The 14,949-nt window shown below is 32.6% G+C and overlaps 1 protein-coding gene across 1 annotated transcript in view; it reads right to left on the bottom strand.

The window, feature by feature from the left end:
- Nucleotides 1–499: 499 nt before the first annotated feature.
- Nucleotides 500–14,949, bottom strand: part of LOC117172792 (splicing factor 3A subunit 3) — a 19,339-nt gene continuing 4,889 nt past the window's right edge. The window contains exons 2-3 of the mRNA XM_033361015.1: nucleotides 3,652–3,982; nucleotides 500–1,166 (exon numbers count right to left, since the gene is read on the bottom strand). Of these exons, the coding sequence (XP_033216906.1) occupies nucleotides 639–1,166; nucleotides 3,652–3,982 (859 nt within the window). The 3' untranslated portion in view covers nucleotides 500–638. The remainder of the gene's footprint in view (nucleotides 1,167–3,651; nucleotides 3,983–14,949) is intronic.

The following is a 14,949-nucleotide window of genomic DNA, read 5'->3' as shown; positions in this document are numbered from 1 at the left end:
AAAATGGGTGAGTTTAAACAAAACATGTCTTATATTTAAATATAACGATTTGATTGTATTATATTGTAAAAAAATATTAGATATATTATTAATGAAGTTAAGAAATAAATTTTCACCAGTTATTAAAAATATTGTACTTTATGTTCTATTATTTTAGATAACAGATTATGTGAAATACAAAATTTTCGGATTAATAATTATTCAATACTTCAATTTAAAAATTGCGTGAGACCAAAAAAGTAATCGGGTGTATAGAATAGATGCTTGTTTTTTAGTGCTATAAAAACTGCATAAATCTAAGATATGAGGTTCAATAATTCGATAATATTGGCTTCGAATAATTGAACCTCTTAGCTTAGATTTATGCAATTCAATGGTTGCCTATATTTGATGCTATTAGTAATTTTCTTCAATCCCTGGTGTTGTTTATTCTTTTGCTCCTGAATTGTACGTTTTACTTCACAATCTTTCAAAAATTGCATTTATTAGACACGATAATTGAACGGTTTTCAAAAAAATTTGAAGTATAATTTATTCTTCTTTACTTTTACAAAATTTGATTTCGTAATCATCCTCTTTTTCAGATTTGTTTAAGACTTAATCCAAAATTCTATCGCGTATCTGAAAAGAGAAATATCTTACAAAAGCCCTTGTCGTTTCAAATCCTCGTAAGTTTTCCGATTAACGACATTCCCTGATGAATCCTCGAATTCCTCCTCTTGCTCCGGCTGCCATCGCTCAGCTTGTTTTTGTGCCTTCAATTTCTCCCACAAAGCTAGAGCATCCTCGATCTGAGTCACGTTCGCAAAATGGGCCGTATTCGGAATACCCAGACATCGCATACCATGAGCGTGCCTCCATTCTGCGAAATGCCTCTGAAAAGCTTTCGGTCCCTTGTACGTAAAGTTTCCGCAGATTTCGCAATTGTAGCTAATGTTCAAACCATGAAGCTTGTAAAGCCAATATGGAATGGGCTTTCCGTCCCAACCCAGGGGCAGGTTTTTGGGATTGTAGGGAACTTCGTTGTCATCATCGTCTTCGGAATCTGTTGCACTCGCGTCTGCGTCCGAATCTCCTCGCTCACCTTCGGTTCGTGCCTGCTTTCTTTGGACATTCTCTTTCGTCGCGATTCTTTGGCTTGTTACTAACTCTGCAAGTTTATAGATCTGGAAAAAAGAAACCAGTCTATATAAGTTGGTGTTTCATTGTATGGGCTTTAGGGTCCAATAATAATAAAAAAACTGTGTTTTTATTCAGAACTTTCAGCTGATAGCAGATAGCAGTGACGATTCAGAAATTACAATTGTGACGCTTTTTGTTGCAGAACTTTTTGTTCATAATATAATAGGTTTTATAATATTCATAGAATTAAGCAATATAAAATGACCGAACGAGAAAACATTAATTAATTTAAACATTATATAATGAAAAACGACGAATAAATAGAAAACTGGTTTATGATAGTAATGAAAATTCATTTTTTTAAGGCCATGTGACGAGTGGGTCACGTGACCAGATTCCTACCTTACCTCCACCTTTTTTATTTCCAACTTATTTTTACACAAAGCGCCTCATCGAGTTGAAAATTTGGGATAATAAATAAGAAGCACTAAGAAAAGAGGGTTAAGTGGGACGATGGTCGTGAGGGCTAAAACGTAGGCTTTGGACCCACTCCGTCGGCTTGCGGGTTCGATTCCCGCCTCGCACTCTGGAAGAGCCTCAGCGGCCGATGCGATGAACACTAGCCTAGCAAGGGAGTTGTTCATCTCCGGAGAGTCGTGGGACCGGTACCTCTAGAGAAAAAGGTTTTCTCCAAGTGCTTAAAACTGTTGCTCTTAGTGGTTCGGAACCCACCTTAACTGTAGGTCCCCCTTCCACCACCAAGTAAGTGTGTGGGGGGTGTGTAAAGGAATAAAGAAGAAGGTGCAAGAAAAATGCAAACCCTTAGGAGACACATTAGAAGGTTCCATTCCAAGAAAGGAGGGTTTGCTCCTAAACTTTAATAATGATAAAAAAAGAAAAAAAATTATTTGCAACAAAAAACTTTTTTCATAATTATACAAATTTAGGACCAGACCCACCATTCTTAGTAATTCTTGTTTAGTATTCCAAATTTTCAACTCGATGTGGCGTTTCGTGTGAAAATAAGTTGGGAAATAAAAAAGTGGCGGTAAGGTAGGAATCTGGTCACGTGACCCACTCATCACATGGCCTTACACAAGATAATTTTTTTCGAAAACACATGTAGAAATAAATTCAGGAGCTGATTGACTTCTTCTTACTTGAAGCTGTTATATATCTTTGATTCTATCAAGTTTGAAAATTAAATCTAAGAAATATCATGGAAAAACTTATGTGAGTTGAGAAACATTTTTACTTTCTAAATACTCTTGTGTGGTTAAATTAAAATTTTCAAAATGTCCAATAAATTGTAATTTATATATTATTATTAAATTTTTAAACAAAATGAACATTTTCGAAGAATTCGAAATAAAATTTTGAAGTTATTGAGGTAGTTTGAAAAATCTTAAAATAATAAAAATTTTTAGTTACAATTCCAGCGAAAATTAATTTTATATTTTGAATAAATAATTTCATGAAAATATTTCAAATGATTTCCTAAAATTTCGAAAAAGAATTGGAAAAGATTTTCGAATTTTTTTATACAGCCTTAAAAGAAACAAAAATGCTTAAAGAATAAATAGTTATTCTAATTTTTTTCGTGTAAAAAATTATTTGCATCTGCAAATTATAATTTACCTAAATGTTTTTTCATTAAGGAAAAATCTGTTTCGGTTAAAAATAAAACAATTATGTTAAAAATTCGTCTTCGTGGTTTGAAAATTCATCTACTTTGGTAGAAATACAATTTATTTTGTATTAAAATTGTAACTGTTTGGTTTTAAATTAGAATATTTATAGGTTGAGGATTCAATTATTTTGCTGAAAATTCATCTCATTTTTGCAAAAAATTAAGCTTCTGGGTAGAAAATTCATCTTTCGCCTGGGAATTCAACTATTATAATGGACATTCTTTTTCATGAATTAAATTTTTTTCATTCAAAATACAAAATTTGTTTGGAGTAAAACACCAACTCTTACATTTTTCGTTCAAAATTAATCTTTTTTGGTTGGAAATGCAACTACTTGCTTGAAAGTTGAACTAGTGTGCTAAAAAGCCCTTTTTTGGCTGAAGATTCATCTTTTTAGTTTAAAACTTACTTTTTTGTTGAAAATTCACGTATTTTAAAAAAATCAACTATTTGTTTAAAAATGGACTTTTTGGTTGAAATTTTGATTTGACATATCTGAAATTTGGAAAAATCTTTTTGAATTTTTTCAAGAGTTTTTTTAATGTATAAGTACTTAAGTTTGCTGATATTCTAAGTTGGATCTAAGTATGCCAAGAAATTCAAAACCTACGGCAGGTCGAAGCGTAGGTGAAAATCATAAAATTGGTCTTAAAACCATTATCTTTATAATACAAGATGTCATAATTAAATACTTCAGCACCTTCAACACAAAATAAAAATCTTCGTTTCCTTTATAATATATTTTTAATTCAACTTCCAAAGTCGGACGACTGCTGACGCTTGCTCCTCCTTTAAACATAATTATATTTATAGTCTAAATTTTCATAAATTTACTTACATGTGCCTCAAGCCTTGCGATTTCCTTCTGCTTTTCAACGTCTTTTCCTTTTCCAGCTTTCCTGTGCTTTTTCTTAGCGAGTAAAGCAGGATCGAGACTAGCTTCTCCCTTTGTGCTAAAGAGCCTTTGCGCTCTTTCTTCTAAAGTTCCTCCACATTTAAGCCCAAGTGCCATGAGGGCAGATTTAAGCCTGTCAAGTCCCAAAGAGGCCAACTCTTCCCAAGAAGAAAAGGCAGATAGTTCTAAATGTGCTCCTACATGAGTTAAGGCACTTCCTGCTTCCTTTGGCCATCCTGGGAATGAACTATTTTCCCAATGTTTCTCGAATTCCCTATGCAAATATAACTTAAAGTTTAGTATCTAAAGTGTTAGATTTTCAATTAGGTGTTTTAATTTGCATATTTTCGATTTTCGAGAGGAATTTTTTCTATTGTTCCCAAATACGCCAAACAAAAAAAAAACAATATTTTTATCGAACTATAAATAAAAATGTCTTGACAATGAATCTTTGCTGTATTTTTTTTTCAAAATACCAACTGCTAATTATTTTAACAAATAAATAAATAAACCAGTAAAACGAACATTTTAATTTGATAAACAAAAATTTGCACCTGTTGTCCACCTAATTATAGAGACAGAAGTGCTCTTTTCGACTAAGGAGTCCAAAAGCCAAATCTTTCGCTTTGTTTTTGACTGTAATAATACAAAGAGTAAAATTCGGAAATTGAGTTTTCATCACTTTTCAAAAGCACGATATAGCCTACTCACAAAATAGAGAAAATATAAAGACTAGAAATTCGGCTAATAGTGTAATAGCTGAAAAAGTTTGGAAACGTCTTTTCTCAGGACGCAGGCTTGGGTGAAAAGGCAGCTGCTTCGGGAATAACTAATGCAATGAAAATTAAATCAAAATTCGGTATGGGTCTCAAAAATAAAAGGTCTACCAACTCACTCAAAAAAACAGTTACAGCAGCTGAAAAAGCAATGATATCAAGTAATGATGTTCAAATTGTACTGGTTATTTACTGGCAAACCGCTGTCGTACGAAAATGCTAGAATTAATTTTAAAAAAATCATTCAATTGTGTTTATGACCATTTATTCATCATCATACGACTCCATATGGTCGAAGTATTATTTATAATCGAATAATTGTAAATTTCAAACTTGTTGTTTAATTTTAAACACTTACCGTTGCTAAGCTCTAAAGATATAACAAAAAATATATACAAAAAATAAATAAAATTGATTTCGAGTATTTTCTCTATACATCCTCATAAATCACAGCTCAAAAAAAAGTAAAAAAGGATTTTTTAACTGTTATTTTTCATTTTTCATTTTCAGGCTCCCTGAAAAATAAGCGTTAGGAACCCTGTTGAATTGAAAGCCACATAAAAGAGTTTATTTAAAATATATCTCTGCTACATAGGTTTTGAATTTCTTATCTCAAATCTATGACATCTTTTTCCCCTATCATATGCGGAAGGTTCTAGAATTTTGGCAATCATTAACAAACATGTTTAGAGTTTAGAGTCTACCAGCGCCAAATAATTGTTGTCCATTTGGACAAGAATTCAGGATTACTAAAACCTCACGCGTCGAATGTCGACTCCAAAGACTTTCGAACTGCCCACTTCGAATCGGTTTTCTTTCGATTTAAACTGACGGCGTCGAATGTCTATTCGAAAGACATTCGAACTGAGGGCGTCGAATATCGATTCGAAAGACTTTCGAACTGCCTAGTTCAGTTCGGATTTTTTTCGACTTAAACTCAGCTACGTCGGTTCGAAAAAAAACCGATTCGATTAGAATAATGCACAGGTCTAGTGTTCAGGAAAGGAGGTGGAAAAGATAAGGCAGGGGAGTGGGAGTGAAAGGAAAAAGCGGGACAGGAGACGAAAGAGTTTATGTACCTGGGCTTCCTGTTTCGGAGGAATGGGGGAGTGGATGGTCATATAAAAGAGGGGGCGAGAAGGGCAAATATGGTGATGCGGCAGTTGTGGGGGCGGGGAAGAGGTTGTTCGCAGATGATTTTGTAAGGAGAGAATGATGTCAGGAGGGATGTCTATATTGTCAGGATGGAGACAGGAAGAACGAGTTTTGGGATTATAACGGGGAGTCGAGCGTGTCATGAAGATACCACGGACCGAATACTGACTTCTAAGGTGGTGCGGAAATGAGTATCATTGTACAAAAAGTTATTCAAACCTATAAAGAGGTATTACCTAACAGTAATCAGTTACTCCGCCTACGCACATGCATTTTCATCTTGTAACAAAAATACAAATATGATTTAAATTCCTTTACTACATTATGAACAATACCCAGAAAAATTTAATTTAATTTTTACAAAGGATGTAACAAAGAATTTGAACATTGCAATTGAGCAAGGTATGCAGCACACAATTTACTATGATTTGTGAACATCCAGTACACATAAAAAATCATTATATTCATGTATTAATTTGAAAAAAGTATAAACTTTAAGAAGAAAATAATTTACATTACAGGTACTGTTGGCTTTCGTACTTCGCACTCAATGATGTAATTATCATGCGCTTCGCGCTCGGTACCTGTATTTTTCGCACATTCTTGCACAAACCTTTTAAACTCAAAACTCAAAAAATTTAACACTGTAATTTTGTGATTGTCAATTCTTTTTTATTAAAAGAGCTTCGTTTGAGTGCACATAGGGCGCACGACTGATAGTTCTCGCACTTCGCGCTCGGTCTTTGCATATCTCCCACATTCGTGCACAGACCTTTAAAAATCAAAGGTCAACGGAACGACAACTGTAATTTTGAGATTGTGAACTCTCTTTTGTAAAGCTCTTTCGGCTTTAACGAACACATTCTCATCACGTATCTCGTGCTTCTTACTCGATTTTGTCTAAAATGTCAACTTTTCTATATTATACACAACACTTTTATATCAAATATAATAAATTTTTTATGTAACTCTGCCTGGAATTGCTCATTTAGATATTAAAAAATAATGCACCAATTGCACTTATCATGATTACTTTAATATTTTTTTTTTTACTTCACATTAAATTTTATTCTTAGCTGCGCTGAAACGTGTATCATTTCAATAAATTTATATCATTACAATTCATAATTCGCACGGAAATTGAAACATACTTATTCTTATTGCCTTGTTTTTATTTATTTTTTTATTTTTAATCTTCTTTTTTACAATTAAAGAAAAACTACGCTTCCCAACAAAAAAAATACTAGTACAAAATTAATAAATTCTGTAATTTTGTTTTATCAAAAAAAGTCATAGGGATAAATTGTTCATATTTTTGTGTACTATAAACGCCTGTCGATAAAATTAAAAAAAAGTGGCCTCAAAAATTTTGAAAAACCTCTAACTCTAAATTTTTATCAAAATTGGCTGATTAATGAACTCGATCTTTCTTTGGTTTCTCTAACTGTGCACCAAACCACAATCTAATCCGACTATTCTTTCAAAAGTTATCCGGTATACAGACAACAACAACGACGAAGACGAAATGCCTAAAAACAGTCCCACGAAAGAAACTAGGGTAAAAAACGCCGCCAAGTAAGATATTCTTACTACCATGAAATAACAAATTATAGTAAAAAGGGGCCATACAAATTTCAAAACAGAATGTTGTGAGATCACTCACATTCGCCAAATACTATTAGTGAATAAAATATTTTTATCATTCATACATTTTTATTATTTGTGTCCCACAATGAAAAAATATTTTCAATAATAATACCAATATGAATTACGGAATTTTTATTACAAACATTTCTTGAAAATGCACATTTGACAGGCCTCTGTTTATAAGGGGATTAAGCCTGCAGAATGCTTCTTCGACCTTGATAATAGTGCCATCTCACACGCGAAGTATTGTGTATCTCAAATTTATTGTAGGAATATTAATGGAAAAGTCAAGTGTATATCAATTCATGGTAATGAAAATTTTGTGACAATGGTTCAAACATAACATTACTGTCATGTATAATCTCAAGATAAAATAACTGTAATTAACCTTTAAAACTATACTACACATAAAATATACTGCGTACTGTATTACGGAATTTTATGTAAAATTAATCTATTTTCAAATCATAAAGGGCAAATATAGATTTCCAAAAATTAAATCATACTAGCCTCAGCGCCAAACTTTATCGATTACGTCTTACATAATATTTAATGATGCTAGACGAATAATCAACATATAAAAATGTATTAATGAAAAAATATTTTATTCACTAATAGTATTTGGCGAATTTGAGTGATTTCACAACGTTCTCCTATGAAATTTGTATGACTTGTATGACTTGTATGACTTCTATCGATGGCCTGGATTGATTACAGGAAAGCGTTCGATTCGACCTTCCATAGACTTATCATTTGTCTTCTGGAAAGCTTAACGGTTCATCCGCAAATCGTGAGGTGCATAGAGATTGATGCCGTTCGGGAAAACCAGATTTACTATCTCATCTGGAAAACATCGTGTGACAACTAACAAGGTCAGGTTTCAGAGAGGTGTCTTTCAGGGCGACACCATGAGCCCACTCCTCTTTTGCCTTACATTATTGCCACTATCTCTAGCACTGCGCCATTCCGACGGGTACTTGTGCGGCAAACCTGCAGATCGAAAGTACAAGGTCACTCATGTATTTTACATGGACGATCTTAAGATCTATGCTAAAAACAGAGAGCAACTGCATCTAGCTTTTTTTTTCACCAAAAACGTGTAGTAATGCTGGCTTCAGATGACTCTGGTATGCGAAACTCCAAAACTATTAGTGGTATCAAATTCTCCTTTGCGAGGAATTTAGTGCTAATTAAATGCTCTAGATTTATGCCTTGCAAAAAATCTGGGCACTTTTTTTACCAAAAACGTGCAGTAGTGCTGGCTTCTGGTGACTGGTGTTGTGAAACTCGGAAACTATTAGTGGTATCAAGATCTGCTTTGCGCCGGAATTTAGTGCTAATTAAGTGCTAATATATTCTGCAAAAACTAAATTTTGTGCCCGGTAATTTTGATTAAAAACATGTAGTAATGCTAGCTTCAGGTGACTCTGGTATGTGAAACACGCAAACTATTAGTGATATCAAGATCTGCTTTGCGCAGGAATTTAGTGCTAATTAAGTGCTCTGGATTTATGCCTTGCAAAAAATCAGGGCACTTTTTTTTAACAAAAACGTGTAGTAATGCTAGCTTCGGGTGACTCTGGTATGTGAAACTCGGAAACTATTAGTGATATGAAATTCTCCTTTGCGCAGGAATTTAGTGCTAATTAAGTGCTCTGGATTTATGCCTTGCAAAAAATCCGGGCAGTTTTTTTTACCAAAAACGTGTAGTAGTGCTGGCTTCAGGTGCCTCTGGTATGCGAAACTCGGAAACTATTAGTGGTATCAAATTCTCCTTTGCGCAGCAATTTAGTGCTAATTAAGTGCTAATTACTTTTTTGCGACAAAATCACTCAAAAAGTTCACAACAGTGGTTACGAGAAGATTCTGTTATGAACAATTATTAATAAAAATGTTTGATTATGGATAAAAAAAAACATATTACACTTTCAATCAATTAAAATCACCTTATTGCCTCAAAAATATTAAAAAATGGCCAAAAAGTAATCACAAGTAGTGAGAGGAAGCTTTTGTTATAAATAATTATTTATTTTTTAGTAAAACAAAGATCTCTGGAAACTTTTTCGTAGGATCCATTGGAAACGAGGTATTTTGCAAAAAAGCAACCTGTACGTAGATTTTTGTAGACTCTATTTAATTATCTAGCATCATCAACACAAACTGAACCTGTCACGATTAACTTTGAACAAACTAAAAGCCACTTTTTTGTCCGTAAAAAGAAGCAAAAATTGCCAAATTTGAGGGGTATTGCCTATTATAGGTAGGGCATTGTTCCTTTTTTTTAATCACAGAAAATTAAGTCTACTTTCAATCACCTGCGGAACACTTTTTCGTGCAGTAATTAGGTAATGGGGATTGTTCACTTTATCATAACTCGAAAACTATGAAAGATAGTGGAATACTATTACAACAAAACGTCTTCACACAAATTGTCCCCTTTCATATTCCAGTAGGTCACTTTGCTCTAAAATGCAATGGGAATTATCCGTATATGCAAAATTAAGTTTTTGAACTGTTAAAAAAAATCGCCGTTTGTCGGTCGGTCTGTTATAGCATTTTTGATAAGTCAAAAGAGACCATTTTACGAAACTTTCTCATTATAAACATTAAAAGCAAGATTTTTTGGAACAATGTCTGAACGTAATGCCTGGACAAACTTTGAAGCCTTTTCTGTTTATTTTTTGTGTGTGCACTATTGCATACTTCCGGCTATTTCATAGATTTTGAAACACCCTGTATAGGCTAATTTGAATTAGTGGTATACTTATCACTGATGCAGATTTACAAAATAAATTAGGAAAAATGTTAAGAAAATGCCCTTTCATTTATGAAGGTTTATGATTTTAACGAAATTCACAAGCATAATGCCATTCAGATTTTAAAAATTTTGTTGTTAGATTCTTGACAGCTTTTTTGCCGTTCTATTTTCTTATAAAGGAAGTTTTTAATGGTAACCGAAGGAAATAAAAATTGTTATTTTCTAAGGGAATAAGTTAAATTGTATCATACCGGTTTGACAAAAACGATTTTTCTGATTATTTAGTTTTTTTAAATTAAAAACGGGAATTATCCCAAAATGGTTAAATTTCTCATTAATACTTTTTCTTTCTGTGTCTAATAAACTGAATCGTCTTCTTTAGAAATCTGTTTAACAATTTTTTTTAAAGTCGAACTTTTTTTAAACTGTGGCGGTTTTCATGAAAATATTCAAATTAAATTTACTCAACCACCCATCATTTTTTCTCTCTTAATTTTTTTCAAGATTTGTCCTGTTGTTAAGAGTAAATTCTATGGTAGTCTACCCTGTACCCAGGCGTCGGAGGAAGTAGAGCATTTTTTCCCTAGAGAACGAAAATTCGCGTTTCATACCAAAACGATACAAGGTATAAAAAAACTCAAACAAACAAACAATACTGCTTTTCTAAAAAAGTTTAGAAAATATCTTTTGACACTTACTTCTATATTGAGTTAATTCCAGATTTTTTCGAAAATATGTACAGAATTCGTTGAAATTTATGTTTTTTCGACAATGCGATTTTATGGAGTCTTAAAAAACAAAGAATTATATAACAATTTCCACAACTTTTAAATGGAAATTTTTCCATTGCAGTCGGTTTTTTTGGTATTATTCAGCTAAAATAAATAAATCCTTAAGGATTTTATACATATTCTTGCAAATAACGCGAGATACAAAAAGAGTGTAGGAAACATTCTTCTAGAACTTTTTTAAAGAAATAATTTTGTTTCTTTCACTTTTTCCGTATCTTGTATCGTTTTGTCAAGAAAAGTAAATCTTCATTTTCCGGACAAAAAAGATCTCCCCAAGGTGCGAGCATAGGGCACACTATCATTGAATATTAGTGTTTCACAGGTTACCAGTCAGAAGTAACGCATTTTACCTTACTTTTTAGATAAAGAACGCGTTAAAAGTAAGGCTAAAAAAGTAACGTGCCGTTTCATGACGATTGCTACATTAATAATATGTGAACTATTTCTGCTTTATACTATTATTAATTCTAAATTAAACAGTTTATACAGAGTTTCTTTTTCTTTTAATAAATCTAGGTCTTCAAACAGGTCATCACTTAAACGAAATACTTTATCTATGTATCTATGAGCGAAGAAATATGTGTTTTTATAGAGAAATTTAGACGACACGTATAATTTCGATTTCAGAACAAAAAATTTGCCACAGAGTTACGGATATTTGAATGTTGACATTTATCTTTAAAAAAAGCACACTTTATGTCATTAAAATTCCATACTTTTTGATCTTATTCAGAATCTCTATTTAAATATTGCAAAAAAAGGGGATTTCTTCTGGAAATCTTCTTTATTTTTTCCTTTGAATTATGAAAATATGTCCAGATTTTTTGACAAGACCACATTTTTTATTTTTAGCAATATACTTTTTAATTTGTCAAAATTCAAATATTATTGGGAAATGATATTTCTCAACTCGCAAATATACGTGTCGGCGAACTTCTTCTAAAAAACATATTTCGTCTCTGACTTTAGAGTAATATAGAGCTTGTGTCGTTTGAAATGGTTCGATCCATAGAGAAATCTCAATTAAAAGGCTTTTTTCATTTGTTCCATTAGGTAAAAAATTATAGGGAATTTTTTGCGCACATTTTTACTGTAAATAAACATAAAAAAACGAAAACAAATATCCTATTCAAATTATCATTTTCCAAAGATGATTAAAACGAAATATTTCTTTTACTCTGTGCGTATTTGTTCGTTCATTTGCAAAAAATTGTTTCTTTACTTATTTTTGAAGTGAGTATTAATATAGCGATTGAAAATATTTTTAAATTTATAAAACAATTTATAAATACGTAATCTATTTCATTTATTTTCTCCATTTTGCCACTTTTTGAGTTCGGAAGAAGGTCAGTGGATTAAGACCTATACAAAAAATGCAAAATTCTAATATGAATAATTAGTTTTATTTATCGTTTTTGAGTGTAAAAAATGTATCTCCTAAGAGGGAGCAGAGTATGTTATTCGATTCCGAAATATTCCCCGTTGTTTTCTCTTTTCCCAAAAGAGAGTTGCCAAATTATTAGAATTTTTTAGTGAAAGATTGGTTCTTTTTATCTCCTGATTTATCATAAGATATAATTTAGTTACAAGCCAAGCGTTACTGTAAAACACTGTGGAATGGACTACATTAATATAAACAATAATAAATTCAGAGATTAAAAACGCAGGTTGCCTGAATAAGTTTACCTTTAATAGTTTCAGAGAAGAGAATGAATTTTTTCAGAAACAGAAAGAAGCAGACAAATACACTTATTAGGTTAAAAAAATATCACAGTCTCAGAAAAAATTTAAATCATTTTTGGATAATTTTGGGTTTCAATTTAAAAAATCGAAGTACTCATAAATCGGTCAAAAAAATGTTTTTGCCAATTCCGTAAAGTAAATGTCGTCTTATACCTTCTGAAAAATACCAAATTTGGGTGGAAAATGATTCGGTGACTTGAACATGGACTCCGGCTCTATTTGGAATTTGACCTACATGTTATAAAAGTTTACCTGTAAAATATCCATAATATGCATCTCTCGTAATTCTTTCGTTGTGAAACTGAAAGCCGCAACAAATTTTCCGATGCTTGGGAAGGCCTTTAGTGATCCAATCTTGCCAAAGGCCACTTTTGAGTACAACATAGGTCCTGCGGCACAGTTTGTTCACTCTTGTGTCTTTTACATTATATATTTTCTCTTCGATAAGATCTTCGAACGATTTGTTATCGACGAAGTAGGAGAATTTGTGAGAACTTCCCTCATCCTCATCGCTCACTTGTTCTTTCTCTGTGAACATCAAGTCATTGTTATTGGCAGTTGAGAAAACTTTTCTATTGATTATGTCCTTTCCTAATGTAATGCAGCTTTGAAAATTTGGTTTAAGCATCGGGTTGTAGATTGTTTCAGGTGCAAGTTCTCTGTTTAAATCAGCTGACAAATCTTTCCAAACTTTGGCCTTTTTTGAAACTATTTTAGTTCCATCATCAGATCGAAAAAGATCTGATTTCCTTTTTTTAATAGCGTTAACTATCACACTATCAGGCACTTTCTTCGGCCTCCCTGGCCTAAAATTCGTTTCATCTTCCATTTTTAAACAAAACTAATAAAAACAAGTGTAACAAATAATAACAATAATAAATGATAACAAGCAAAAACAAAAGAACAAATTTAATAAACTCGTATGCGGTTAGCGATTCCGAAGCTGTGGACAAGACGAATATCCACAGAAAACTAAAGATGGTTTCTCTTTCACCAGTTGACTATTGAGAAAAGTCATGACAAAAAATCCTACATGAAAATTTTAAGTCTCCTATTCATCCATTGTTTAGAAAAAGTATACTTTGTCAAAACATTGGGCGATCGAGAAGAGGGAAGAGGAAGATAAGCGAGTTCGGGGAAATGTCATTAAATTATCCTATCGAAAAATCTGATGATTTGGGAAAATATTAATTTACATTGACAGACAATACATTATAGTAAGCTATAAAAAATCACTTACCTTCTAAAGTAACACCCTTATTGATCTGAATTACTTCACTCAACCCGTTTGTCACTACAAAATTTTTACATTCACTAAATTCCTGCGTAAAGCAGATCCTAATATAACTAATAGTTTCCGAGTTTCGCATACCAGAGTCACCTGAAGCGAACATTTCTACACGTTTTTCGCAAAAAAAAGTGCCCGGATTTTTTGCAAGGCATAAATCCAGAGCACTTTATTAGCACTTAATTCCTGCGCAAAGAAGATCTTGATATCACTAATAGTTTCCGTGTTTCACTTAGCAGGGTTACCTGAACCCAGCATTATTATATGTTTTTGATCAAAATTACCGGACACAAAATTTAGTTTTTCCAGAATATATTAGCACTTATTTAGCACTAAATTCCTACCCAAAGCAGATATTGATATAACTAATAGTTTCCGAGTTTCGCATACCAGAGTCACCTGAAGCCAGCATTACTACACGTTTTTCGCAAAAAAAGTGCCCGGATTTTTTGCAAGGCATAAATCCAGAGCACTTTATTAGCACTAAATTCCTGTGCAAAGAAGATCTTGATATCACTAATAGTTTCCGTGTTTCACATAGCAGGGTTACCTCAAGCCAGCATTACTACATGTTTTTGATCAAAATTACCGGGCACAAAATTTAGTATTTGCAGAATATGTTAACACTTAATTAGCGCTAAATTCCTGCGCAAAGCAGATCTAGATATCACTAATAGTTTCCGTATTTCACATAGCAGGGTTACCTGAAGCCAGCATTACTAGATGTTTTTGATCAAAATTACCGGGCACAAAATTTAGTTTTTGCAGAATATATTAGCACTTATTTAGCACTAAATTCCTACGCAAAGCAGATATTGAGATAATTAATAGTTTCCGAGTTGCGCATACCAGAGTCACCTGAAGTCAGCATTACTACACGTTTTTCTTAAAAAAAAGTGCCCGGATTTTTTGCAAGGCATAAATCCAGAGCGCTAAATTAGCACTAAATTCATGCGCAAAGCAGATCTAGATATCACTAATAGTTTCCGTGTTTCACTTAGCAGGGTTACCTGAACCCAGCATTATTACATGTTTTTGATCAAAATTACCGGGCACAAAATTTAGTTTTTGCAGAATATATTA

The sequence above is a fragment of the Belonocnema kinseyi genome, chromosome 5 (assembly GCF_010883055.1).
Source record: "Belonocnema kinseyi isolate 2016_QV_RU_SX_M_011 chromosome 5, B_treatae_v1, whole genome shotgun sequence".
Classification (NCBI taxonomy): domain Eukaryota; kingdom Metazoa; phylum Arthropoda; class Insecta; order Hymenoptera; family Cynipidae; genus Belonocnema; species Belonocnema kinseyi.
Note: the sequence above shows the minus strand (reverse complement) of the source record. Positions and strands in the feature narration are given on the sequence as shown.